At 47.8% G+C, this 26,201-nt stretch overlaps 1 protein-coding gene across 5 annotated transcripts in view; it reads left to right on the top strand.

Annotated features, from left to right (window-relative positions):
* Positions 1-24,125, top strand: part of MYOF (myoferlin) — a 145,208-nt gene extending 121,083 nt beyond the window's left edge. For all 5 annotated transcript variants that reach the window (XM_036027002.1, XM_036027003.1, XM_028511720.2 and 2 more), the window contains 13 exons: positions 304-459; positions 934-1,025; positions 4,866-5,036; positions 6,105-6,253; positions 8,413-8,552; positions 10,773-10,861; positions 10,951-11,046; positions 14,918-15,059; positions 17,232-17,331; positions 19,604-19,794; positions 21,523-21,632; positions 22,009-22,156; positions 23,550-24,125. In XM_036027002.1, the coding sequence (XP_035882895.1) occupies positions 304-459; positions 934-1,025; positions 4,866-5,036; positions 6,105-6,253; positions 8,413-8,552; positions 10,773-10,861; positions 10,951-11,046; positions 14,918-15,059; positions 17,232-17,331; positions 19,604-19,794; positions 21,523-21,632; positions 22,009-22,156; positions 23,550-23,588 (1,623 nt within the window). In that variant the 3' untranslated portion in view covers positions 23,589-24,125. The remainder of the gene's footprint in view (positions 1-303; positions 460-933; positions 1,026-4,865; positions 5,037-6,104; positions 6,254-8,412; positions 8,553-10,772; positions 10,862-10,950; positions 11,047-14,917; positions 15,060-17,231; positions 17,332-19,603; positions 19,795-21,522; positions 21,633-22,008; positions 22,157-23,549) is intronic.
* Positions 24,126-26,201: the final 2,076 nt, after the last annotated feature.

The raw sequence follows: 26,201 nt of genomic DNA, 5'->3' as shown, positions 1-26,201 counted from the left end.
CCTTGCCATCATACTGGTCTAAGCCACCTCCACCTTTTGCCTGGTCACCCTGCTCCTGCCCTGCCCTTTCTCCCCCCCGTAATCTGTTAAATAATTACATTATCGTTATTTCACTTTCCCTACTGGAAGTATGCAAAGTACAAATACAGGTTGTCTTTTTCACAAAAGGCAGCCCATCCTCACCCAATTGCACAACCCTCAAGGCTGTCCTGGGGTGTCTCAGGGGAGGAGGGCCCTGCCCAGAGCCCTCTGCCCGGGTCGCCCAGGGCCCTGTGAGTACATCTGTGCGTGTCTCTTTTCTAGGGCTCCTTTAGAATCTACCCCCTGCCGGATGACCCCAGCGTACCAGCCCCTCCCAGGCAGTTTCGGGAATTACCTGACAGCGTCCCACAGGAATGCACGGTTAGGATTTACATTGTGCGAGGCTTAGATCTCCAGCCCCAGGACAACAATGGCCTGGTAAGAGTTTGGGTGTGGGGCCTTCTCCAGTAGCAAACTAATAACAGTCATCAACCACAGTAATTGTCGTGTTCTTTCTTTTGGGGCATCTGCTATCTCATTGCGGGAAAGATACTTTATCAAAACAATGTATTCAGGAGAGGATTGTCCCAACGGTCATTTCTCTAAGAGCTTGAAGGGGCTTGGATCCTCTGGGTCATCCTTCTCATTTTACAGATGTGACCTTGGAGGAGATTTGCACATCACCCCTCCCTGCCACCGACCCTCCCCCACGCTGCTTCTCAAAGGCATGCTGGCTGTGTGCCACCGAAGCAGAAACGTTGCTCAGACCTTGTCTGAGGCGTGCGGGTGCCACGGCCGCCACCTTGTCGCAGTTTGGGAGTGGCTGCAGAGGCACACCTGAGCCTGTCCCAGAAAGTGACTGAAACTTGCCCCTCCCAGTGACACAACATGCCATCTGTTTTGTCCCCACAGTGCGACCCTTACATAAAAATAACACTGGGCAAAAAAGTGATCGAGGATCGAGACCACTACATACCCAACACTCTCAACCCGGTTTTTGGCAGGTAAGGCACGTTCTTCTCAGCGACTTTCAGCAGACACTTCATTTCTTCGTGGCATACGTGTTAAGAATGTGATATGTGCTGAGCTCTGGTCTAGGCTCTGAAACTGTGACCATGAACTAGACAAATACTCTAGTCATTAGGGCAGATAATAAATGTGCAAATGTGCAAGTGGAAGAATTCCACAGGAGTGAAAAGTGCCAGGAAGAAAATAAAGCAAGCCATGAGAGGGGCTCCTCTGAGAGAGATTTGCTCTAGGTCCTGGGGGCATGGGTGGTGATGAGGGGCCAGGCCCAAGGCCCAGGTGTCCGATACCTTTGGGTTCCAGACAGGAAGGGGGAGTCGGGTAACAAGTGCCTTACCTGTAATGACAGTGTGGTTCTCCCTCCCTGAATCCAGTTTGGGCCCGGGGTTTCCAGGGCATGTGAATTCCACCATTGTGATGCGGTGAGTATACGGGGGTGGGCAAAAGGAGGCTTATGCAGAGTTAATTTTTGTGTTATTATTTCTTAATCTTTGTATCATTTATTTGTATTACAACTGTGAAGCTATTTTTGCCTACCCCTGTGTTACTGACCCACATCAGACGGAGGAAGGGCAGAAAGTGACGGGGTCCAACTGCCCTGCCCCTTCTCTGTCTTCTATTCCCAGAGATTCTTGAAAGGGCATTATTTTCTTCTTCGTTGCCACTTTAGACTCATTTCTGGGCTGTCTGGAGGTCTCATCAGAACCTTCTCAAGGGTAAGGCAAATCCAAGGGATCTCTATACAGGATTGGCATTTTTCAGTTATAAATTGTGTTCATATTTAATAATAGCTATTATTAGCTAACTCCTGCTGTGTGCAGGCACTATGCTGAGCCATTCATATAAAGCATCTCAAAAATCTCACAACTCTGAGTTGCTGTTTAGCCCCATTTTACAACAGAGGAAACAAAGGCACAGAGAAAATCAGGGTCTAAAGCGCTCAGCTGGCAAGAGGCAGAGTCAGGACTCAAACCCAGGCCATCTGACTGCAGCGTCGGCAGGGTATCCCTGCTGTGCTCTCTGTGGCTGCCGCCGTGGGACTGTCATCCCCATGGACCGTCAGGGGTGAGCGGCGCACTTTACAAGAGAGGGAAGCAGACCCCCAGAGCTCTGCCCACAGACCCAGTACGTCATGGGGCTGAGGTTTAGGCAGAAATTCCTGACTCTAAGCCCCAGATTTTCCCAACACCCTTGGTAATGTTTCATATTCATGGCAAAGCCAGCACTTACAGAAAAACATTCCTTGTACAAAACAGTTGTGAAAACAGTGTTATTTTCCAAGAACCTTGCCAAGCGGAAGAATACTTCAGTCTTGTCTGACGTGCGGCCTACCTGTTTATCTCTGGCTTTATTCTCTCGCCCAGCCTCTTCTTTCCCACTCATGTTTGTTGGTTTGCGCCCTTTGCATTCTCTCTCTCCCCTGTGTGCATGTGCGCGTGCACACGCGCACACACAAAGTCTTTGTCACGCAAAGTCTCTCAGGTGCACACACACCACTGTCTCCTCGCTCACACCTAGTGACACACGTGCGCAGGCGACCTCGCCCTGGCTCAGCTCCCGGGCGCGCATGCGCGCTCACCCTCTGTGTTGCACACCCCGAGGCCACGTGCCGGGGCCAGGGAGTGGAAGTAATCCTCTGGCACAGCAATGTGATGGTTTTCCTTTTCTCCTGCTGATCCAGCCCTGAGGTCTAGACAGGAAAAGGCACGCAGGGCAGGAAGGAGGGCTCCGTGTGAGGGAGACAGGGAGGCAGAGAAAGCCAGCTTTTGAGGGAGAAAGGCGGTCCTGTCTGAATTGCTCGTCTCAAAGGAGCCGAGCACAAGCTTAATTAAGTGGCAGGAAAAGTCTTGCTTCGAGCCACCCGGGGAGGAAGTGATACTGTCAGGCTCCGTTCAGCCAATCCCTGCCTGGCGGGGTGCAGGCTTCTCCCCATCCAGCCAGGGAGGACCAAGGAGACGCCAGCTCTGCAAGCCCTCAGACGGCTGTGGTCCCTGGCCTCAGCCTGAGGGGCTGAGAGTCTTCCCAGCAAGACTCTCAGGACTCTGGGACAGGGATTCAGCCATTGTTCAGTGTGTCCAACCACATCATGACCAGCTCACATTCAATGGAAGGTCAGTCTTCCATACAGATGTTAATTGGTGTGTTCCAAGAAATAAAGTGTTTCTTCATGAAACCAAGAAACTTGGGTTGGAAAAGATAACTGTAGGACCTCTCAGAGTCTTTCGTTTGCTCAGGGGAATCCCAAAAGAAGTGGTTCTCAATCTTATCCTGAACCCAAGAATTCTTTTAATCCAGTGGCACATAGTACCTGTCCCTCGGAATCCAGTGTTGGGAGTGTGGTGTTAGGGCGCGTGTGAACACGGTGCTTCACATGTGGTCGGGATTCAATCACCTGTTCCCGTGTGCCCACTGCGCCTGCCTGGCTGCCGCAGTCTAGGGAAGTTGCTGAGATTTATCCAGGAGACATCCTGGCAGCTTTTCTCCAGGGCCCCATTGACACACACCCTTCTGCTCATACGGGTTAATTGACATTCCCAGCTCTTTGGGCAGGAACCAGTCTACACACCCAAGCACAAGGAGAAGGGCAGGAGGCCCAAGGAGAAAGGAGGGATGGGAAAGGCTCCTCAGTTTTCTGCCAACAAAATTTACTGGGCACCTCCCAGGGGACCCGCACCCCTGTGGATGGTGCAAATACAGAACCAAACCCATCCTTCTGGAGCTTATGCCATTGGGTTTATCTCCCTCACAGACCTGCACCACACTTCTCACCTACCACAGAAAGTACTGCTTGATTTTTTATCTTTACCTCAGAAGTGTTTGCATTTTAATATGGATGCCATGGAAAGGCTTTAAGAACCAGTGGTGGATCAGAGGGCCTGGGAGGAGAGTGGGAGCCTTCTCGGCACCCTGCACATCCCATCGTGCTGGTGGATTCCACTCTCACTCTCCCCACCCCCGTGCTCCTGCAGGGTGAGCCAGGGTGCTCCTTGGGGCAGTGGTCTCTGCTCAGGCAGAGGACGGAGCAGAGCAGGGGCACAGGTCAGGGGCTGTAACTCAGGGTGCTTGCACCTTACTAATTTCCCAGCTGGGCAGAGATGCCTGGGTGCCCCACTTGATAAGCTTGTGTTAGTAATGTTAATAATATTATAATTAATAATAATTATTATGCCCTGGCTGGTGTGTCTCAGTGGACTGAGTGCCGGCAGTACTGTGTGAACCAAAGGGTTGCTGGTTTGATTTCTAGTCAGGGCACATACCTGGGTTGTGGGCCAGGTCCCTGGTTGGAGGCGACCAGTTGACTGGTCAATGTATCTCTCACACATTGATGTTTCTCTCCCTTTCTTTCTCCTTCCCTTCTTCTCTGTCTAGAAATAAATACATAAAATCTTTTTTAAAAAAATAATTATTATTATAAACCTTGGGTTTTGAGCAATGCATGTACACCAAATGCTGTCTAAACATTTCTGCACTTGACTTGCATGGTAGGTATTATTATTACCATTTTACAGATGAGAAAACTAAGAACAAAGAAGTTAAGTGGCCTGCGGTCCCACAGCTAATAAGCAGCAGAGCTCGTATTTGAACTTAGGTACTTAAAGCCCATGATCTTCTCCTAGGCAGGTGTATAATCTCTTGTTCTCATTAGGAAGATGTACTACTTGCCAGGTACCCCACCTGCTCCCCGCACTGGTTACACAGTCAGGACGTTCCTGTCCGGCAGGCACAGCCCTGCCCGGGCTCCTCGGCAGAGCCCAGCGTCTGAGAGAGATGACTTGGGTGGGACCACGCAGAGTCTAACCTTGCATTTGATTCTTTAGGATGTACGAACTGAGCTGCTACTTACCTCAAGAAAAAGACCTGAAAATTTCTGTCTATGATTACGACACCTTCACCCGTGATGAAAAAGTGGGGGAAACGATAATTGATCTGGAAAACCGGTTCCTTTCCCGGTTTGGGTCCCACTGCGGCATACCTGAGCAGTACTGTGTGTAAGTTTTGTTTTTACATGCTTGACTATTTTATTTACTCCAGCATACCCCAAATATTATCATTTCAACATGTAACTTTTTTAACAGTGAGGTATTTTACTTCTTACATTTTTTATATTGTCTTCAAACCCAGTGTTTTATTCTCAAATTGGAGACACCTCAGTGTGGACAGCAGTTTTCACAAAGAAAGAACTCATCTGCATTTAGGTTTTCATAAAATTGACAGTTCAAAAACTAGATTCACATACCCAAGTTCCTCACATACGTAGAAGTTTTCTAATAACTGCATCAAGTTAATGCTGAATAAATAAAACTACAAGTTCAGTGCTGCAGCTGCGCTGGCCACACATGTAGCTGGTTTGCTCCATCTAACGTTAGCACCCAGGAAGCTTTGTCTGTCTCCCTCTGTGCTTGGCTTCCTGCTCCTTTGAGTCAGACACCTACTGATTTTCAAGGTGGGATTGCTGTGTCTTCAGGAGAATCAGGGCCGAGGCATCACCCATCCCCAGGGGGCGCCATTCACATTGGAGTCTGTGTAAAACGCTGGCCCTTGGAGTAGAGCGTCGCTCTGTGGCGATGGCTTAAGGAGCAGTGCTTGGAGCACTGGTCCCCTTGGTCCCGTTCTTTGAACCTCCTCCACCATGCCAAGGACTGAGAACAGGCAATGTTTGATGGCAGGAATTCCCTGCCCTTTGGAAACAAGGATTCCCAGACACTCCCTCCCCACCTGACCAATTCTGTGATCTCCCTCTTCAGCTGAGTGCTTTTCTACCGTATCTACTGGGATATAGCTCACAACTTCTAGTTTCTGAGTTTGCCTGTTATGATGATGGCAGTCTCAGCCAAACTCATTCTTACAGAAGAGGAAGTTGAGAGGGGAAAAAGGGTTAATTGGCTGAACCCAAAACGATTGTGGATTTTAGGTCTCTGAAACAGATCTTTAGGCAAAGCCAAAGTATAGAGCACAATCCCGGCCCCCTCCTTACAGGGGGCGCCGATAGTACATGAGTGTGTGTGGTTGGATCCAGGAAGAACCTGAACTAACCCGGTGTGGGATGTTGTTCACAGCTCTGGAGTAAATACCTGGCGAGATCAACTGAGACCGACACAGTTGCTTAATAATGTAGCCAGATTCAAAGGCTTCTCGACACCCATCCTTTCCGAAGATGGAAACAGAATCAGATACGGAGGACGAGACTACAGTTTGGCTGACTTTGGTAAGCACGTTGCCATAGATCGCAAGCTGGTTATGAAGTGATAACAACCCATTTCCGTTGCTGGGTTTGTTTAGGGGAGGGTTTCTGGCAGAGCAGGGCCCTAATTACACCACAGGGGACTCCACACACGACTGTCTAACAAAAGCCCATTATGCTAGGGTTTGCTGTCATGTCAAGTGTCAATGTGGACACATTTTCTTGTCTGTCTTATGTTTCACTTGACCTTTGTAGGTCATAGCCATTCAAGCTTTGAACACAAAGTTGTAGTAATTAACTAATTTTCATGTAATACAAAGTGCTCAGATGGTAACTCAAGAATTTCTTTACCAAGTTTATTCCACCATTCATCCAGCCCTTCTGTGAGAAGGCGCAGGGATGCGCAGGGTTGGTTCGAAGAATCCGCTAAGTTCACATCTGGCTCACATCCGAACTCTGGGTCTTTCTGTTTCCCAACAGTAATTTATAAAACAGTCTGTCCTGACACATAAAAATCTAGCCACACTCTGACAAAGACTGAAGTAAGCTTAATTTAATTGAGCATAAGAGCTGTGGTATAATTCAGTGTTGTGTAGGGAAGAAGGGGTTCCCAGAGTCCGTGGCGGTGGGACTGGCCTTGAGGATTCATGGGATATCCAAAGAAATCTGAGCATTCCCTGGCTGGTGTGGCTCAGTGGGTTGAGCGCTGGCCTGCCAACCAAAAGTTTGCCAGTTCAATTCCCAGTCAGGGCACATACCTGGGTTGCGGGCCAGGTCCCCAGTGGGGGGATGCACGAGAGGCAACTGCATATTGATATTTCTCTCCCTCTCTTTCTCCCTCCCCCTCCCTCTCTCTAAAAATAAATAGATAAAACCTAAAATAAAAAAAGCCGAGCAAAGACACATGGGAGTGAAAGTGCTTCCGGAACTACAACTGCTTGTTCTTGACATTGTGAGAACTTATTTTGTCTTTGCTTCTGAAGAAGACTTAGTCAGTATCAGGGATAATTAGATGTGTAAGAAATGTCAGTGCTCCCGTTAACATGAGAACTTGCAGAGGGGATTGGGAATAAACTGGCAAGCAACATGGCTTCGTGGATAAGAGTGCCCGAGAACAATCAAAAAGTAACCCCCAAAAGCTGTATCAGTCATAAGGACCGTTCCACTTACTGTTGTTACATAACAAATTTAGCAGCCGGAAACAACCTTTTGTTTTGTGGGTCAGGAACTCAGGAAGGGCTCAACCGTGCAGTTCTCACTTGAGCTGCTCATGAGTCGGTTGCTGTCAGATGTCAGCTGGGGCCACAGTCGTCCCAAGGCTTGACTGAGCTGCGTGTCCAGGGTGCGCACTCACGTGGCTGGCAGTTGGTGCTGTTCTTGTCCAGGAGCTCAGCTGGGGCAGATGATCAGAGCACCTCATCAGGCTTTTTCTGTAGGACAGTCTCTGGGTGAGCTTCCTTCATGGTAAGTGGCACCCCCAGAGTGAGCACCCCAGGAGGACCAGGCAGAAGCCGAGTGGCCTTTTATGCTCAGCCTCGGAAGTTGTGCAGCACTTTTTCTTTAGTGGTCAAATATGTCTCCCGACTTAAAGAGAGGAGATAGGTGCCCCCTCCTCAATGGGAGAAATGTCAGAAAATTTGGGGGCTGTATGTTTTAAATGCCAAAGTGACGCGAGCTGCTGTGACAATTGAACTTACAAATTTTAGGGGCTTAACACAATGAAAGTGTATTTCTCCTAAATTCAAAACAGTCATTTGTACAGGTCAGCGGCCCTCTCCTAAGCAGCATTTCATGCACTTAGTCCCTCCCACCTTACAGCCCAGCCCCCCTTCAGCACAGGTGTCAAGGTGGTTGTTTTCTTCTGTATCCAGAGGAGCAAGGCACATGGAAACAGTGCCTGTGAGCCTCTGCCACAAAGTAAACGAGGGCTGCTCCTATGCATTCAGATGTATTCTGGTCCCTTTGCTCTTGGCAGCCTATAAGTCAGGTGTGAACCTGGCTGGGCTGGGCCCCTGGTCAGGAGCCGTTTCTGCCAATGACTCCTCTCAAGTCAAAGTTTGTGCACTGGCACTGCCTGACCCTGTTGCAGAATCTGGGAAGAAGTGCTGCAAGCCCCCCCTCAGACAGTCTGGCTGAACTGTTCCCGGAGCCCATCCCTGTTTCAATGTCGCTTTCCCTTCCAGAAGCCAACAAGACCCTGCACCAGCACCTCGGGGCCCCAGAAGAGCGTCTTGCCCTTCACATCCTCAGGACTCAGGGGCTGGTCCCCGAACACGTGGAAACAAGGACTTTGCACAGCACCTTCCAGCCCAACATCTCTCAGGTAAAGGGGCTCCCTGTCTTTGAAGACACATCATCCAAACACCAAGTGTAGTAGCAGTAGTGGTGCCACTACAGTAGCATAGTGGACACAGACTTGTCTCTTTTCTCTCTTTTGGACACTGTAAGATACATAAGGAATAGAAATGAAACTCACCCCAAAGAGGAATTTATTATAAGAATTTTCAGGCAACTCACTAAATCCGGCCAGGAGGGTGACTGTGACTCAGAACCAACTGGGGCCAGGACTTCTCTGTCTCTTGTCTTTCTCCCTCTGAGTCTTCTTCAGTCGGCACTCCTCCTGTGGTATCTTCCCACGTGTGCGAATAATGCAGACAGTCTCCGAGTGTTCTGGGTTATACTGCGGTTCCATCTACTTCCAAATGTGGAAAGGAGAGGTTGTCCCTCCTTGGCCCAAATGTCCACCACTGGGCCACTCAGCTGTAGCCAGGAGGGCAGGGCCTGGGAAAGCAACTGTGCTGAGCCCAGTGTGGGTGAGGCGGTGCCATCTGACCAAGGAGCCAGGAGAAACAGGGAAGAGGCCGGGCCAAAAATGGCTCATCATAAGGACCATATGGAACGTGATGGGGATGATCAGTTTCCAGAAAAACAAGGAGAGACATGACAAATGACAAAATAATCCAAGAGGAACCTTGCCGTAATGAAGACTCCCAGGCTGTGCCTGCAGAGATTCAGAGTCAATAGGTCTGGGGTGGGGCCGGGAATCTGAATTTTAACAAGTACCTGGAAGGATTCTGATGCGGCTGGCTAGGAAATCTCACTTTCAGAAATACTAATCTAATGGATGCAAATAGTATTGACACAGACAGCAGAACTGTGGACAAGCTTGTCTCTAAAAAGTGGCCACAAGTGGCCGGGGTTTACTAGGTCATTTTGTTACCCACTGCTTGCTTTTATTTTGTTCCGCATTTCATTTCTTCTCTTCTTCTTCTTTCCCCCAAACAGTCCATTCCTCTTCCTCTCTTCCCTCCCACCCCTCAACTGAATACAGTCTTAAGAAATTACAAAGCAAGGAAGATCTTTCCCTGGGAATCCACTAGCCCCATCCCTCCTGTTCCCCATCACCTCTGCCTACCACAGGGGGCAGACTGCAGCTGGGTCTTAGGAGAAACCTGGATGCCTGGTGTTCTGCAGTGTGCTTGATGCACTGTAAAACCTTGAGCCCTCGAGATTAGTTGGAAGAGTGACAGGATCACAGTAAAATGCATCCTATTTCAAGAGCTCCAGTTAATTCATTTTGCTCACAATGCATTAGGAAGCCAATCTAGTGGTTTCCTTGGCAACTTTCTTAAAGACCAGTCTGTTTTTGTCATGAAGGCAGAGTGTACAGAACCTCCAAAGGCAGTTTGGGGAATTTAAATAGGTTTGTATGGTTGATATAGTTTGTTAATGGCATTCCTCGTCTGTCTGGAATAATGTTTCAGTCAGATGGATGGGCCTCATCTGTGGCCGTCAAAGACCTGGCAGGGCCTCACCAAGATGGCACCACGGTGTCAGTGAAGCTTTCTCCCTCCCCCTCCTGCAGCCTCCTCCCAGGTCGTGGCGCTGGCGAGCCAAAGTCAGGGGGCCCTCGACTTTGGGGAATGGTATTGTTCTTGTCACTGTTTGAGTCTCTTCTCTGGAAGTGCCATGTTGTCTGTCTGTCTTTTACAAAGTTCAATACCATTGTACATTATTTTGATTTTCTGCCTTGAGGTCAGTACAGAAACCCTTGGGTGTCACAAAATCACAAAACTGAGACTGATATCAAGTAGACAATGTGATGATGAATAGAGTGACAGCTTGAGAACTGTTCTGAGAATCAAGGGCCCAGCTTTAACTGGTTGTAAGAGAGGGCATGTATGAGACTGGGACTGTGTTTGTGTGTGAGCGTGTTTGTGTGCACGCATGTGTCGGAGGTCGTGTTAGTGTAGGGAAGCCCCTCATCTTGTTGGTCAGGGAAGACTCAGACTGTGATGCAGGTGGGCGCATGCAGCCAGCAGAGACTCCTGGGTAAAGTAGGGAGTGGGTGGCTTAAATGATATTGAATGTACAAGATTCATCTTGATTTGTTCTTATACTCTTTTTTTTTATTTCTGTCTACATGGACTAATACATTAGCAGGCCCAAAGAAATAGTTTCACCTAGGAAATGTGAATGCAAATTGTGGTCTCTACCACCTGTAGTATAATTTTATTTCTCTTTTCATTTTTGAATGGTTTAGGGAAAACTGCAGATGTGGGTGGATGTTTTCCCCAAGAGTTTGGGGCCACCGGGCCCTCCTTTCAACATCAAACCCCGGAAAGCCAAGAAGTAAGTAATCTTGAGACCCTGCTCTCGTGGCCTGGGGCCTCGGTGCAGGACACGAGCAAAAAGCCTCTTCGACATGTGTTCGTTTTTAGGTTCTACCTCCGCGTGATCATCTGGAACACCAAGGATGTTATCTTGGATGAGAAAAGCATCACAGGAGAGGAAATGAGCGACATCTATGTCAAAGGGTAAGGCTAGCATGCAGCACCTGTGGCACACTCAGGGAATGCCTCTCTCCTTAATTAGTTTTCATTGTTGAAGGTGGGCACTATATGATTCTTGGTTACTTAACAGTATCTCATTAGTGCAACCTGCTTAGGGAGCTCCAGAGAGACAAAGGCAGAGAGACCAGAAGGAAAGAAAACCTGTGTGAATCTTGTTTGTGAACGGAGGCATCTAATGACTATAAGAGTTGGTGCATATTGTTTGTTTGTTTATATCCTCACCCAAGGACATTTTTTCATTGTTTTTAGAGAGGGGGGAGGGAGAAAGAGAAACATCAATGAGAGAGAGAAACATTGATTGGTTGCCACCCATATGTACCTGGACTGGGAATGGTACGTGCCCAGACCAGGGAATGAACCTGCAACCAAGGTATGTGCCCTGACTGGGAATCGAACCCACAACCTTTTGGGTGTGGGATGATGCTCCAACTCACTGAGCCACACTGGCCAGGGTTGATACCTATATCCTTATTTCTCTCTTTTGAAAGCTAGTTTTATTGAGTTCATTAAGCATATTTGTTATTTCTGAGACTTCTTAGTCATGCAGTTCACTTTTATTACTTCTTTATATCTTGAATAACTGGCTTTAGAAACAAGGAATTCTTCCAAGATTTCATTTACTATACATTTTATTACCAGCAACTAATGTCCATAGAAAAGAGGAAGCATTAGCAGAATTTTTAAAAAGCATTGATTCCAGCCCTGGCTGGCGTAGATCAGTGGATTGAGCGCAGGCTGCGAACCAAAGTGTCGCAGGTTCGATTCCCAGTCAGGGTACATGCCTGGGTTGTGGGCCATGACCCCCAGCAATCGCACATTGATGTTTCTCTCTCTCTCTCTCTATCTCCCTCCCTTCCCTCTCTAAAAATAAATAATAAAATCTTAAAAAAAAAAAAACACCACCACCACCAACAAAAACCATTGATTCCACCAACCTTTACTGAGTGCCTGCATCCATCCTGTACAGAGGCAAGGTTGTTCATTATTCCGTTACGTGCATAATTCAGTTCCACATAGTTCATGTTGGTGTTAGTTTTGTGTTGTGCCCTGATCATAGATGTTGAGCACAGAAAGGCGAAGTGATTAAGAAGCCAGACTCTGGAGTCAGACTAACTGGGTTGAAACCCTGGTACTTTCACTACTAGCTGGACAAGTTAGTAAGTTCACTGTTCTCAATACGGAGATAATGAGAGTACCCACTGCTTGGGAATATTCAGAAGACTGAGTTACTCAAAGCATTTAGGAAGGGCCTGGCAGATAGTAAGCACTATGTATATTAGGAGTCTTTAGAGAGACAGAACAAGTAGGGTGTGTATGTGAGAGTGTGGAGAGAAAATGTAAAGAATTGGCTCACATGGTTACGAGAGGCAGAGAAGTCTCACAATCTGCCATCTGCAGGTCAGGAGAAGATAAAATGAGATCCTGGTTTAATCAACGAGGCAGAGAAAGGGGTGAATTCCTCCTCCATCTGCCTTATGAGGCCCACCCACATCGGAGAAGGCAATCTACTTCACCAAGTCCACTGATGCAAGTTCTAATCTCATCCAAAAATACCCCTAAAGAATGTTTAATCTGGGCACCCCATGGCAAGCACATTGACATATATAATTAACTATTACACTGTGTGTTAGCTAGTATTATTGATATTCCACATAGACTAAGTTAGGTTCCTTAATAGGTAAAAAGATAAGACTTGTTGAGTTGAATGTATTCATAAAGTGAGAACAAAGTTTCACTTACGATCCCAAGTGGTCTTCAATCAAAACTTTGTTAAAAACACTATTACTGTCATTTAGGTTTGCTGTAAACAGGGAGTGTTTCATCAGGTTTGTTATTCTTCCTCATTTCAGAATCTTATTACCAGTCCCCAAGGAAAACTAATCCCAGCTAATTGCATATATGCAAATGTATTTGATTATCATAAGCATTTTTTTCCAATCAGGGAAACAAATTCAAGTAATACTGAACTGAAAGAAAACTCCTCTAATCAGAGAATAAAGCTCACCCTAAAGTACCATGTTATATATGGAATTAGAATCTAAATTCTATATGTGAAATGATAAATAATGCATAAATAACATGCCTGCTACTACCTATACATGGGTTTTACCTACAGAGTTACACATATATGTACACAAATACATAAACTTCGGGCAGTTAACTTGTTTTAAAATTAAAATACGAAAAGATTTCTATATAAAATTAAATGTGAAAAGAGTCAGTAATAAAAGAGAGGGGATTCTCACAGTGCCCCCTGCCAGAGCACCCTGGCCGGGCCTGTGGGCTGCAGGTGCTGAAGCGGGACACACCGCAGGGAAAATACATACATACATACATACATACATAAAAATAAAAGAGAAGGGAGAGCTGCGGTGGACAAGCGGTCTGGGGTCAGATAATGGTGACACTTGGGGAGGGGTCAAGGTGTGAAGCTACTGAGGTCCCAGCTAGAGAGTGTGGACTCTCTTTGGAGAATTAGATTAAAAGCTTAAAAGTTAATTGTCAAAAGGAATTTTTCAACTAACTTATCTGGTCAATTAATTGACCAGCAAAAAGTAAAAGTAATGGAGTTGATTGATGTTAATACCACTACTAATAATGGGACCTAGTATTGGCACTTTGTCATCTTCATGGTCCTTTGAGACAGACAGACTGGGAGTTATACTTAACTCTCTACATAACTGGCTGTGTGAGCTTATGTAAGTTAGATAGCCTCTCTGAACCTCAGTTTCTTCATCTGGGAAATGGAAATATGTAGAGAGTTGGGAAGACTAAAATAAGGCATGAGAAGTACCTGGTTCATAGCAGATGATTGTGAACTTGAGTTAAGGATTCCCCCCACCCCCCTACCCCTTCTGGCCCTTCCAAGTCATGATCTGTCCTCAGGTTGACCTTGTAAAGGGAGCACATATCATTAGCCTCATTTTACCGATGAGAGATGGAGCTTAGAGAATCAGTGGCAGAGCAAGTTCACAGCCAGGCCTGCCTCCCACCAAGAAGCTCTGTCTGAGGGGTCCAGGCATCAGTGTTTTTAAAATCTCCCCAGTGGATTCCAATGCAGTTCTAATGCTCAGTCAGTGTTGAGAATCGTGCATTCAGCCACTTGACCAGCCTAAAATCCAGCGTTCCCCTGGCTTCCAAACCAGGAGTTTTCCCAGTAGCAGGCAGATCTGACAGCTTCTGCTCAGGCAAGTAGATTCATTCATTCCTTCAACAGGTATTTAATTAGTGTCTGCTCCATGCCAGGCACAAGTCAAGAAAACTTTTCAAATGTCAGAAGTTGAGAAATAACCATTCAAATCCCCGTTGCTAGTCTCATTAATATGATCACAGCGAATCTAAGAATAATAATAAAAAAAGGAAGCTGTGAGGTTACTGGAGTCATGCCTGTTTTGTTTGCTTATGTAAAATATGGAAAAGGAAATGCTAAAGTTCAGAACTAACTCATGTTCATTGAGCCTATCAGCAGTGATGACAGATAATGATGAGTTAGAGTTCTGAAGACTAACATCATAGCCAGCTCCAACGTTCCCAAAATAGAAGCTAAGTTGTTGATATTTTCCAGAAAATTTCACCTTATCCCTGTTAAGTGAAGTCTAAAGGGTTTCCTGCTTTGGTTTTAGAGGAATTATGTTTTATTTGGCTGCAACCTGTGTTGGATGCAACAGAGCGCCTCCCTTTCATAAATCAGCCCCCAGCTCTGTAGATAACTGGAAGCTGCCCAAGAAAAGTGCATTAATTCTCCTGCCCTTCACTCCCCTAATCACTGCACAATTTTGCGGCTAGATTACCTGTCAATCACACCAAGCTAAGTCTGTTTGCCTCTGCTTTTCAGCTGGATTCCTGGCAATGAAGAAAACAAACAGAAAACAGATGTCCATTACAGGTCCTTGGATGGCGAGGGGAATTTTAACTGGAGATTTGTTTTCCCGTTTGACTACCTCCCAGCTGAACAACTCTGCATTGTTGCTAAAAAAGTAAGCTCTGAAATATGCCAGTGGGAAGTGGATGTCATGGGTCTTCCTTAACGCAGACACTCAGAGAATGCTGGAGTCACTCAGCACCTCAGCGGTCGTGAGTTCAGCTCCCTGTTGGTGCAGATGGGGACTCTGAGGCTCCCGGAGGTGTGGGTGCTTGCCCAGGGTCACACAGCTATGGGAGCTATTTGTGGAGTGAGAGGCACATGGGATACAACTTTCCTTTCCCTAGCGTGTTGGAAACAGTAGGAAGGATCTGCTAAAGGGTAGACATGGGGGTTTTGTATCATTGCACGCAACAACCGAAGGGTATGTTTATGTCCCTGGGAAACCAGTGTCTCCCCATGATAAGCAGAACAGTTTGACTAAGGAACCAAACATCGGCAAAATATCCAAGTAGGGAAAATGTCCTTCCTTCAGAAGCATTTTTGTGAGGCTTTAGGGCTCTGGAGGTCTTAATTTGTAAGATTCTCAGTTATAGAACTCAACTCAAACTGACTTATACCAAAAAAGTGATTTGTTGATTCACATTACCCCGAAGTCCAGGGTTGGCTGGCTTTAAGGAATGCCTGGGTCCCAGGCTGGACTGATGTCTTTAGAAATGGCTCTCACTTCTCCACGCCTCTGCTCTGCCTTCTGTGCTCTGCCCGCTCATGTCCTGCCCTCTCGGCACCCTCAGCTGAAAGAGAACAGCTCCCCTATGCTGCCAGCCAGACTGCATTTGCCTGTTCGGGGTCACGTGCCCATTCCTGAACCAGCCAGTGCTGCCTGGGGATGCAGTGCTCTGGCTGGCTCTGGAGTAAAGGATGGAGACAGTTCTTCCCAAACTGCGTGGACCAGATGAATGGACTCCAAGAAAAGTCTAAGTGCTTTCATCCCAAAACGGGGGCCTGAAACCTGGGCAGGCAATAATAACAGATGCCTTTTGTAGGTCCTCCATCCTATTTCTACCCCCACAGTCTATAAACTTCCCTAGCTCGTCCTGGTCATGTCCTCTCCCCAACACCTGATTAAAACTTACCTGCCTCTGTGCCGTCTGGCCAGTCGCTACCCCCTGCCGGCCCTACTCAGCGCTGATGTGTGGTGAGCACTCTTCTGTGCCAGGTGAGATGAGGGCACTTTCTAGCGACACAGAGTTCAGCCTGACATCAAACCATGCACACTTTCAGAGGGTGAGGCAGACTGGGGTGAGGAAGGTGAGGAGGTTGGGGTCAGTTAGGCCTTTAGTGAAGTTTCCTTTCCCATTTGCCCACATCTGCAGCTGGACCTCCCGGTGCCCTGAGTGGTACTTGGAGCCTGAGCCCCCACAGGACAGTCAGGAGGGGCCAGACAGCAGCAGAGGGGCTTCCACGCCTCTCACAGACAGGCCCCTGGGCCCTGCCAAGGGGAGCATTCCTGGAATATCATCTGAAAAACGAGGAACAACCCAATAGTCATCCTTCAAGTTCATGAAGCATTGGGGAACGTCCTTTTCTTCTGGGGCCAGAGGAACTTAGGTGTCACTAGGCTGTGGAGGTGTGATTATTTTTGGCTAGTATTGCCTAGCAGAGGCAGGGACCAGGCCTCCCCCCACCTAACTAGTGTGAGGGATCTGGGAGGTGCTCGTTGACCACAGCGTGGAGAGCCCAGCAATGCTTTTCAGAAGTCAGAATGCCAGGACAGTTTAACCTGCAGTGATGGAAGAGGGAAATCTGTGCCCCCGTGAAATGAGTGCTCAGACATCTGCGTGGGGAGGGCAGAAGGTGCCTGGGCAGGGGTAACACCCCAGCAGGTGGTGGTGTGGGCTGGCCTAGGACATCCTGGCTCTGAGAGGATAATCCAAGCAAGCTGTAGCGGTCTTTGGTGGGGGGGCAGTGGGGGTGGGGATACAATCACTCCCTGAACTCCAGGAGTGGCCGCAGGAAGTCACACTGATAGGGAAGTGGCAGGAAGCCTTCTGTTTGGGAACTGCCTGGGACATCCATTTTGTCACCCAGCTGGCGGCCTTGAGGTGTCCTGGGGAGCCCACCTGCCCTCTATACTGGGGGTGGGCAAGGCTGAGGGGGGAGGGTTTTAGGTTAGGGGTACAAAGGAGGGAAAGGCCCCAAGACTTGATGCTGGACTTTGCAAGGGGCGGGTTTCAGAATCCAGACATCAGGGTCATCGGTGTGTCTGTTTCTCTTGTCATTTCAGGAACACTTCTGGAGTATCGACCAAACCGAGTTCCGGGTGCCACCCCGCCTGATCGTTCAGATATGGGACAACGACAAGTTTTCTCTGGATGACTACTTGGGTAGGGCTTACCCTCGGATACTTTTCTCTCAGAAATTGTACTTGGAATTAGTGAAATCCATTAAAACTTGGAGTCAGTTATTTAAATCTCCAGTACTGTGGGTAACCAGGGGTGGGGTGCAGCCACAGCCCGCATGTGCTCTGGACAGTGAGGCACAGTGGATGTCACCCCTTCCTGCGGGCCTGAGGGCCCCCCTGGAGGCCCTGGTACCAGCTTCTGTCTTGCTCTTAAGACTCAAGTCCCGTCTCCACAAAAGAATGCCACGCCCCTGCCTTCACTTCCAAACCATCTGTTCTTTCTCTCTTTCCTCAGCACTTCGTAATGGCTCCCCCTCCTCCACGCTGCTTGCTACTGAGGGCCCCTAGTGCCCCTACCCATTGTCCTTTCCCCCAGGTTCACCCTCCTCCGTGGCTAAAGCCCCCATTAAATAACTGCCCCCCTCATGCCCTGGGCTTTTCAGTTTCTTGGCGCATAGCCCTCCCCTCATCCCCCCAACCCCCCGCCCCCAAACCCTGTGGCACAGTGCTCCTCTGACTTCCTCTCTCCCGGGCCTTGGGCCTGTCTCGTTGGCTGCCTCTGTTTCTCCCTCCCACTCTTTAAATGTAGCCCTTTGCCTTCCCAGGGGTCTTGGACTCTCCCAGGGCCCCTCGGTGGTTTTCCCGTGGTCACCTGTCAACGAGGTACGACCGCCTATGGCGCCCGACAGAGTAAGAAGAAACCGCTACAGTGACTCATTGCACTACATAAATGTATCAAATCAACACGCCCTGTTCCTTAAACATACACAATCTTACACATCAGTTATATTTCAGAAAGACCCATTATGATGGTTATTCCCAATTGTTTCCTCACCAGAAACTTCCACCTCTATGTTTGGCTGGCACCTCAGATTTATCATGACTAAAGTTGCACTCAGCCTTTCTTCCCAGACCGTGTACCTGCTCTCCTCTCGGGCCCCTCTGCTGTCCTAGCCACGCAGGTGAACACACCCGGAGTCCTCTGTGTGTCCTCCGCCCTTTCCCCCACTCAGTGCCAGCACAGTAGTCTGCTTTATCATGCACTTTCGTTTTCTCATTTCCATGACCTCTGCCCTTCGCCAGTTCAGACCTCATTTTCTCTTCACCAGCTGTGACAGCAGCCCCTAGCTCATGTGCCTGCAGAGGAAAAGCCATGGTGGCAGATGGCTGTGACTTGTTCGTCCCTTCAGTCATCACAACCCTGAGAGCAGTGCTGTGACTTAGTGCTTATAAGAGATGAACAGACAGATCTGAGTTTGCTAGGATGCTAACTTATAAAGCATATGGGCAGTAAATTCCAGAATAGTGGAGGGTTTTCCCTTGGAATTTAAACAAAATAGCCTGAAAACACATAAAGAGAATGAATATATTTTAGAATGACTAGTGGGCAAATGACTGTAGCTATCACCCAAAGGAGAGCTGAGGAAAAAGCAGGAATAAGCTCAAGAAAGGCTGAGTCAGATGCGGGCTCTGGGCCCATATAAGATGAATGGCTGTTCCCTGGCCTGGCGGCTTAGAGAGAATCTGCCACCGTCCCCCTCTTGCTCTTTGCTGTCACCGTTGAAGACCAACTCTTGTCCCAGTGACCCATAGACTTGACCCCACAGCACGTACCCCATTCCCTTAAGGAAAAGGCTCGAGGGAGGCCCCAAGCCCAGAAGGAAGGCAGTGGAAGTGCTGAGAGCGTCAATGCCTCACATCGCGGAAGAGAAAGTGCGCCTCTCCAGGCACCCTGAGGTGGCCTTCCTAGTTCCTGGCGAGAATTTTCTGTTGAGCTGTGATGCTCCTTCTCAAGCTCCTGTCTCTGAGGTTGCACTAGGAGACACTTGAACATGACTGTTCCATGGAGGGTCCCATGTTCCAAGTACCAGGTGTCTTCGCCCAAAGCCACATGGCTGTGTTTGAGGCAATTCAGAACTAATATGAGCGAATTTCAAATCCAGGGGCAGTGGAAATTTTGTCTATCGATGTTTAGTGATGTTTGAGCTCGTAGAGGAATTCCGTTTATGCTCCTGTCTTTGAGAAATGAAACGTGTAGCCCTGTGAGACGTAGAGAAGTGGACAGGGATTTCTTCTGCCACTCTCCATCCAGTCTGGGAGGGATTTTAAACATCTCCCGGGGTCCCTTTCTCCAACGCACTCATCACCTGGTCAGAATCACCACCCGCCTCCCTTCTGACAGGAACATTCTGTTCCCTTGTAAACAACGGTCGATCCACTTGAAGCTTATTGGAATTTAATGTTTCCCTGGCTAGGTTTCCTGGAACTTGATTTGCATCGCGCCATCATTCCAGCAAAATCACCAGAGAAATGCAGTTTGGACATGATTCCGGACCTCAAAGCCATGGACCCCCTTAAAGTGAAAACGGCCTCCCTCTTTGAACAGAAGTCCATGAGAGGATGGTGGCCCTGCTACGCAGACAAAGACGGCTCCCGGGTGATGGCTGTACGAGCATTTCGTGGCTTGGGGTCCTTCGGGCCTTGGGGCCTTGCATCATTTAGGTTTTCTCTTTATCAATAGGTTTACTCCAGATGAGATAAGGAAGTGCCAAATTGGTGGGATTTTAGGTTAAGGGACCGGTTGGCACCGGGGATCACAAGAGAAGGTTTCCATGAGCACATGTTTGAGGCTGAGTGGAGGGTGAAGGCACTAGAATTGTCAAAAAATCTGGACGCTGGAGAGGTTGCGCAGCGTTTCTTTAGGACCCTCCTTTGCTGGGAAGGCTAATGTATGCTGAGCTGCTAGTACAGTTTAGTGCCAAAAAGGAAACTTCAAATTTGAGCTGTTCTCATTAAAAAAAAAAAAAAAGGTGGAGGAAGTGGGGATTCAGACGTTCACCGAGCAGGAAGACCATAACATACAAGCAAGTTTGGAGAACTCAAGATGTATCCTGATATAGAACCATGTCACAAAAGGCTACCTCATTCATTATGTATTATTAATTTTAGTGAACAGTCTGCGTCACTGATTACAAACCAGACAACATGCTAAATGCCTTTCATTCGTAACTTTGCTTTTTAAAACAACTTTGAGGTATAATTTATATAAATAAGCTGCACCCATTCAGAGTGCACCATTTGGTGAGTTTTGACAGATGTATGCACTCGTGAAACTCCTGTAATCAAGATCTAGAACGTTCCAACACCCCAAAAGTTTCCTTGTGCCCTTTGCAGTCCATCGTTCCTCCCAGGCTGGCCCAGGAAATCACTTACCTGTTTTCTGCCCCGACAGATGAGTTTGCACATCATCTCACTTAGTTCTGCTGACAACCCCAAGTAGACATCATCCCCTTTTTATAGATTCAAAGCCCAGGCTTGGAGGGACAGGGCATCTTGCCATGCTCAGACACCCAGCCTTGTCTGACTCGTCAGCACAGGAGTCATCAGCACCCCACCACTTATGTGCATGCCCGGTCGGGGCTCTCAGATCGCTGGTGCTTAGTCTGGCTTTTGGGGGTTCTAGAAAGACTGTTACAACCTTCATTAGGCCTAGCTGTACCAATGGGGGAGTTTCTATACCTTTGTCAGCCTCCGTTTTCCTCTTGTGCACATGAGGATAAGGTCAGTTCCTGCTGCACAGGGAAATGGTGCGCACTGCACAAGATTGATCATCCACGAGGCAGGGTTAGGCAGGGCCCAGTGTGTCCCTCAGGAACCTGTGAACAGAGGCAGCATTCATTCATTCATTCATTTGCTCACTCATTTATTCAGCTAGCGTACATTGAGTACCCACTAAGTGTTGGCACTGTGCTGTGCTGTGGGGGTCACGGTAAGCATGAAGTGCGGGGGCTCTCTGGGAGCCTACAGCTGATGCTCAGTGAGTATTAGGCACTGTTATGAGCAGTACCTAGGTTAGCCTGGGTCCCAGTAAAGTTACAAAGGAAGGTGTGTGAGAGGGCAAGGAGATGGACATGAGAAGGTTAGAACGATAGGATACAGAGAGTGACGAGCAGGGAGCAGGGGAAGCAATTTGTCCTCTTGAGTTCCCACAAGGAGCCAGTTCAGAAACACGTGGAAGAGGAAATGTGATGAAATCTCTTGAGGAAAATTTAAGGCAATCGCGGGATTGTTTTACAAGAATAAAAATCATTGCTCAGGGAATACTCCTTGGGCTGAAGTGAAAATATTTGTGAAACATGATGTCATGTGTTTAACCTGTTCTGCTTTACTGAAGGGGAAAGTGGAGATGACGTTGGAAATCCTTAATGAGAAGGAGGCCGACGAGAGGCCAGCCGGGAAGGGACGGGATGAACCCAACATGAACCCCAAGCTGGACCCACCAAAGTGAGAGCCTTCTTTGTTCTCGGCCTCGTCTCATCCCCAGACACCTGCAGTCTGAAAGCCCCCCTTCCAATGGGCTTAATAGACTGGATTAGCTTTTGTCCTTCTAATTTTGTACTTAACAGTGGGGGGTGGAGAGGTTGGTGATGAGGCTTTATTTTAACCACTCTTCTCTCTCAAGAAACCAGAGTCCATTGTGCCTTTAACATCTTAGGAAGCTATAGAAGGTTCGAGAATTTTTCTTGGCCAATTAAGGGGAATAATATATTTTCTTGACGTTATAAACGTTATCAGTTATTCTTGTGATGGTGTTACGCCCTGAGGTAAAATGTCTGTCCCTCATGAGCCGGCTAGGTAAAACCCTGTCTTTGCAATGCAGCCGCCCAGAGACCTCTTTCCTCTGGTTCACCAACCCGTGCAAGACCATGAAGTTCATCGTGTGGCGCCGATTTAAGTGGGTCATCATCGGCCTGCTGATCCTGCTGGTCCTGCTGCTCTTCGTGGCTGTGCTCCTGTACTCCTTACCGGTGCGCGCCCTTGGCCCCTTGTGGTGGTTGTGTGTATGTGTGCGTGCGTGCGTGTGTGCACTGTGCTTGGTCACCAACTTGGTACTTGCCTTTGTTGCTCTTCAGAAGAGTGATTGACGTAGGACCTGTGGCCTTACAACCCTTCAGCCTTTGGAAAATTTACTGTCATGTGTCCTGTGGTTAGAATTGCATTCCTAGGGTTTCAGGAATTTCAGGCAAAACTCTATGGCCTGAAAAACGCTCTGGTGTCAGGAATTCCAGGAGAACTCTCTCAGGGCTTTATCAATGGACTGTCGCCAGCATTTCTAACTGACCTTGCTGCCCTCAGACTCTTTGTCCTGTTAATCACAGATCCCCGAATCTGGGCTCTCATAGATCTACACAGCACTGAACTCCACCCAGTCTAGAGAGTTGCCCCTCCCCTGAGAAGTATGGCCCTTACCTGCCAGGACGCCTTTGCCAGTGCGGTTCCTTCACCCGTGTTTTGTCTGTCAACATATTCATTCTTTAAGACCCACATCACATAGCCTCCTGCTTCAATTCCCCTTAATCATCCCAGTCCAAATGGGGATTTTGCCAGTGTGCTTAGAAGTAGTGCTTTCATTCCTTCATTCAAGAAATTTGTTTAAAAAAAAAAAGGAAATTTATTGAGCATCTACTATAGGCTAGAACTGGGGTGTGCACATGACCACAGCATGATTTCTGCCTACACAGCTTACAGCCCAGGGACAAGCGGACGTGTGAACAAGTAAACTTCTATGAGAGGCAAGCCATTCTAGAGATAGGAACAAGTGATCATAAGAGCCTATCGCTGAGGATGGTTTCAGTAAAGAGGGGGCATTTCAGACCCGTTTGCCAAGTGGGGAAGGGATAATCCAGGCATTCAGATGCTTTTATTTCAATTCATATGAATAATAATGGAGATCTGTCTGTGTTGAGTGGCATAGGCGTACAACCACGCTAGCAGGGATTTTGGGTCTTCGCTGCCCCTCATGTAATAATAATTTCAGTTTGTTAACTCTAAGGACCTGCACACTATTTTCTAACCATAGGTAGTCCAGTCTGTCTTGACCATCTGAAAAATTCCTCATAATTAGTTCATTTTTCTTGGTTTAGATCCTATTGATTTAAACTAGTGGTTCTCGGCACGGGGAGATTTTGTTCCCCAGAGGGCACTGGTGATGCCCAGAGACACTTTGGGGGCCACGGCAAGGGCGTGCTGCTGGCATTGCTGGGTAGGGGAGAGGCCAGGACGCCGCTGGACAGCCTGCAAAGCCCAGGACGGCCCCCGACAGGAAACAGTCGTCAGGTCCTAAGTGTCAATAGTGTCAAGGTTGAGAAACCCTAACTTAAACATATATATGTTTTTACACTGATTTTGCTTCCTTTTCAGAACTATTTGTCCATGAAGATTGTGAGGCCAAATGCATAATGAAAGCAGAGTCTTCTTTTCAAGAGTCACCAGCAAGGGGGCAGTCCTGTCTGTGTTTATGGACCAAACCCAAGAGTGATTTTCTTTGTGTCCGAGACAACATTCCAGGGGCGGGCCCCACCACTTCGCCGAAGCCCAGCAGTCTCCGGAGGGTCCAGGCCCTGGAAAGTCAGGCCGACTAGCAACAATTTTATCTTGTTGTTTTTTGAAGTATTACAATTTTTACCATGTTTTTCAGAATATTTTTTAAGGTGGCTGGTTCCATTTAAAAATCATCTTTTTTGTACGTGTCCTTAGTTCTATAACTGAATTTTTGGAAATTGCTGAAATCAAATTGAAAGATTCCTATACCCTGACCTCACATTCTTCTCACTTGTATTCAGAAAAAGAACTGTGCATTATAAAAGCAGAACAGTTAGAGTCATTCTTATTTATGCCTACAACCACCATTATTATATTTTACAAGGATAAGTGTCATGAGAATCTGTTCAACCTCTCTGATAAAACCAAATAAAAACATTTCACTTTTAACATGTAGCTGTTTGTTGTAGCTGTGGGCTGACTTGGGAAGTTTCTAGTCCCCTGGGTCTCAGCGGATGAAATGCCACAGCACACCCCTTGGCCACCAACCCACGATACGTGCACCGCCAAATTACGGCCAGTGGGTCAGACTGAGGCTAATATAATAAGAAAAGCTAACATTTATTAAATATTGATTCCATGCACAATATTGTTTGAAATGCTGCATGGGTAACTCACTCAGTCCTCGAGGTAACCCTATAAGGGTAGGTAACATCATTAACCCCATTTTGCAGTTGAAGAAATAAGGAAGAAAGAGGTTAAGTAACTTGCCCAAGGCTGCACAACCAATCCACGGTGGAGCTGGAATCCGAACCCAGCAGTCCGGGTTCTTTCCTGCTTCATTTCCTTTAATCACAACACAGCGCCCCCTGTGGGAGGGCCGCCAAAAGGAGCATGGAGCTGGATGGGCACGCAGCGAGCGACAGCAGCAACCCAGTGTGGCTCCTACCTGCCGACACCAGAGACAGTCAGCGTGTCTCCTAACACAAGCGAGGACATTGTCATGTTACTGTACCAGACCGTCAGTGGGTTCTGTTCCGAGAGCAGCCCAGAACCGAGGGGAACGGGAAGTGGTGTGAAAATGGTGATGCTTTTGAGTGTTCAGACGTTATACCACAAAGGTGACTGTCTTGGCATTATTGCTGAGTTGTTTCATATTTTGAATATCCTAATTCCTTTCAAGCTTCTACCAGAAATCTTAGCCTTCAAAGGGTGCTCCTGAGGTAAAAATGCTGAGACACAGCACTAGCCAACTTGGAGCAGCTGCCGCTCCCCTGGGCAGCCTGTAGGCTTTTCCCTCAGTCCACTCAGGTCATGTTACAGAACAACAAGGGGGGCTGAAGGCAATATACTATTACTGAAAGGAACCCCCTAGGTTCGTTATGTCCGCCGCCGCCTTATAAGAAAGACATCTCTCAATGCCAGAGATTCGTGAAAAGGAAATGTTTATCTAATGCTATACAGACTTAAAGTAGTGACCTAATGTCCTCATCAAAATCCCAAAGTCCCTTAAAATACCCACAAATACAAACAGTCCTTCCTTCCCCTGCCTTTGCCCAGTCTGGGGTACCGTATCTCAGGAAAAGAAATAGAAGTCTGTGGCTCAGGCAGCCCCCAGTTCCCAATAATCCCTCTCGGCTGGTAGGCCTCCCTCAGTACCCAGCACCATCAGCTGTGTCACTGGGATCTCTGCTAAAGCCAGGTGGTGGTTTCCCCTTCTAAAGCTGTGGGGTGTCCCCACTCTGGCAAAGCCACATGGTTCTCTCCCCAGTGGCTGCCACATCTCCGTTTTAAATCCCCAAGTCAATCTTCCTCTGCAGCCCCATTTCCGACTCTTCCCACAATTGGCTACACTTGCCAGCACTCTCATATCCTTCCAGCTTTACTGGGATGCCATTGTGAGTCTGGGCAGGCGTAGCCCCAAGTCATGGAGCCAATAGCCTCCAAGCTCCTACACAGGCGCTGTAACTTGGGGGACCTGCTCCCCAGTTATGTCTTTGTGGGGAAGTTACTTCCATTCCCCTGACTCAGAGCATGGCCACAGCTATTTAACATATCTGTGAAACCAGTTAAAGGTTATAGATATGTTAAATGACCACAGCAGAGGTTAGCTGCAAAGCTGTTGCTATGCAAAACAGCTCTCAATGGCCCTGCTCCATTTGTCCCTTCCCCCAACCCACGCCTGTGGGGTGTAGGGGGGCGGGGGAGGGGGGTAGGAAATCCTAACATTTCCTGGACACCCTGAGTTCTAGGCCCCATTCCAAATCCCTATTTGGGGCCCCCCTCTTGGCTGCACCCTGTTATAATGTTGCACATAACCTTTCAAGTCACATTATACTTGCACCAAACCACTACTCTCTGACAACATCATGTCATCTTGCTTGTAATCAACAGTCTAGAGCTTTTATCCAATGTAAGGGACACCTAATGATGAAAGGGAGACAGCTTTTTTTTTAAAATGGTGTTTTTTTTGGAGAAAAAAGTAGCTCCACAAAAAAGCAAAGGTGTTTCAGGCAAAGCTGCTATTTGGAC

The sequence above is a fragment of the Phyllostomus discolor genome, chromosome 5 (genome assembly GCF_004126475.2).
Source record: "Phyllostomus discolor isolate MPI-MPIP mPhyDis1 chromosome 5, mPhyDis1.pri.v3, whole genome shotgun sequence".
Classification (NCBI taxonomy): Eukaryota; Metazoa; Chordata; class Mammalia; order Chiroptera; family Phyllostomidae; genus Phyllostomus; species Phyllostomus discolor.
Note: the sequence above shows the minus strand (reverse complement) of the source record. Positions and strands in the feature narration are given on the sequence as shown.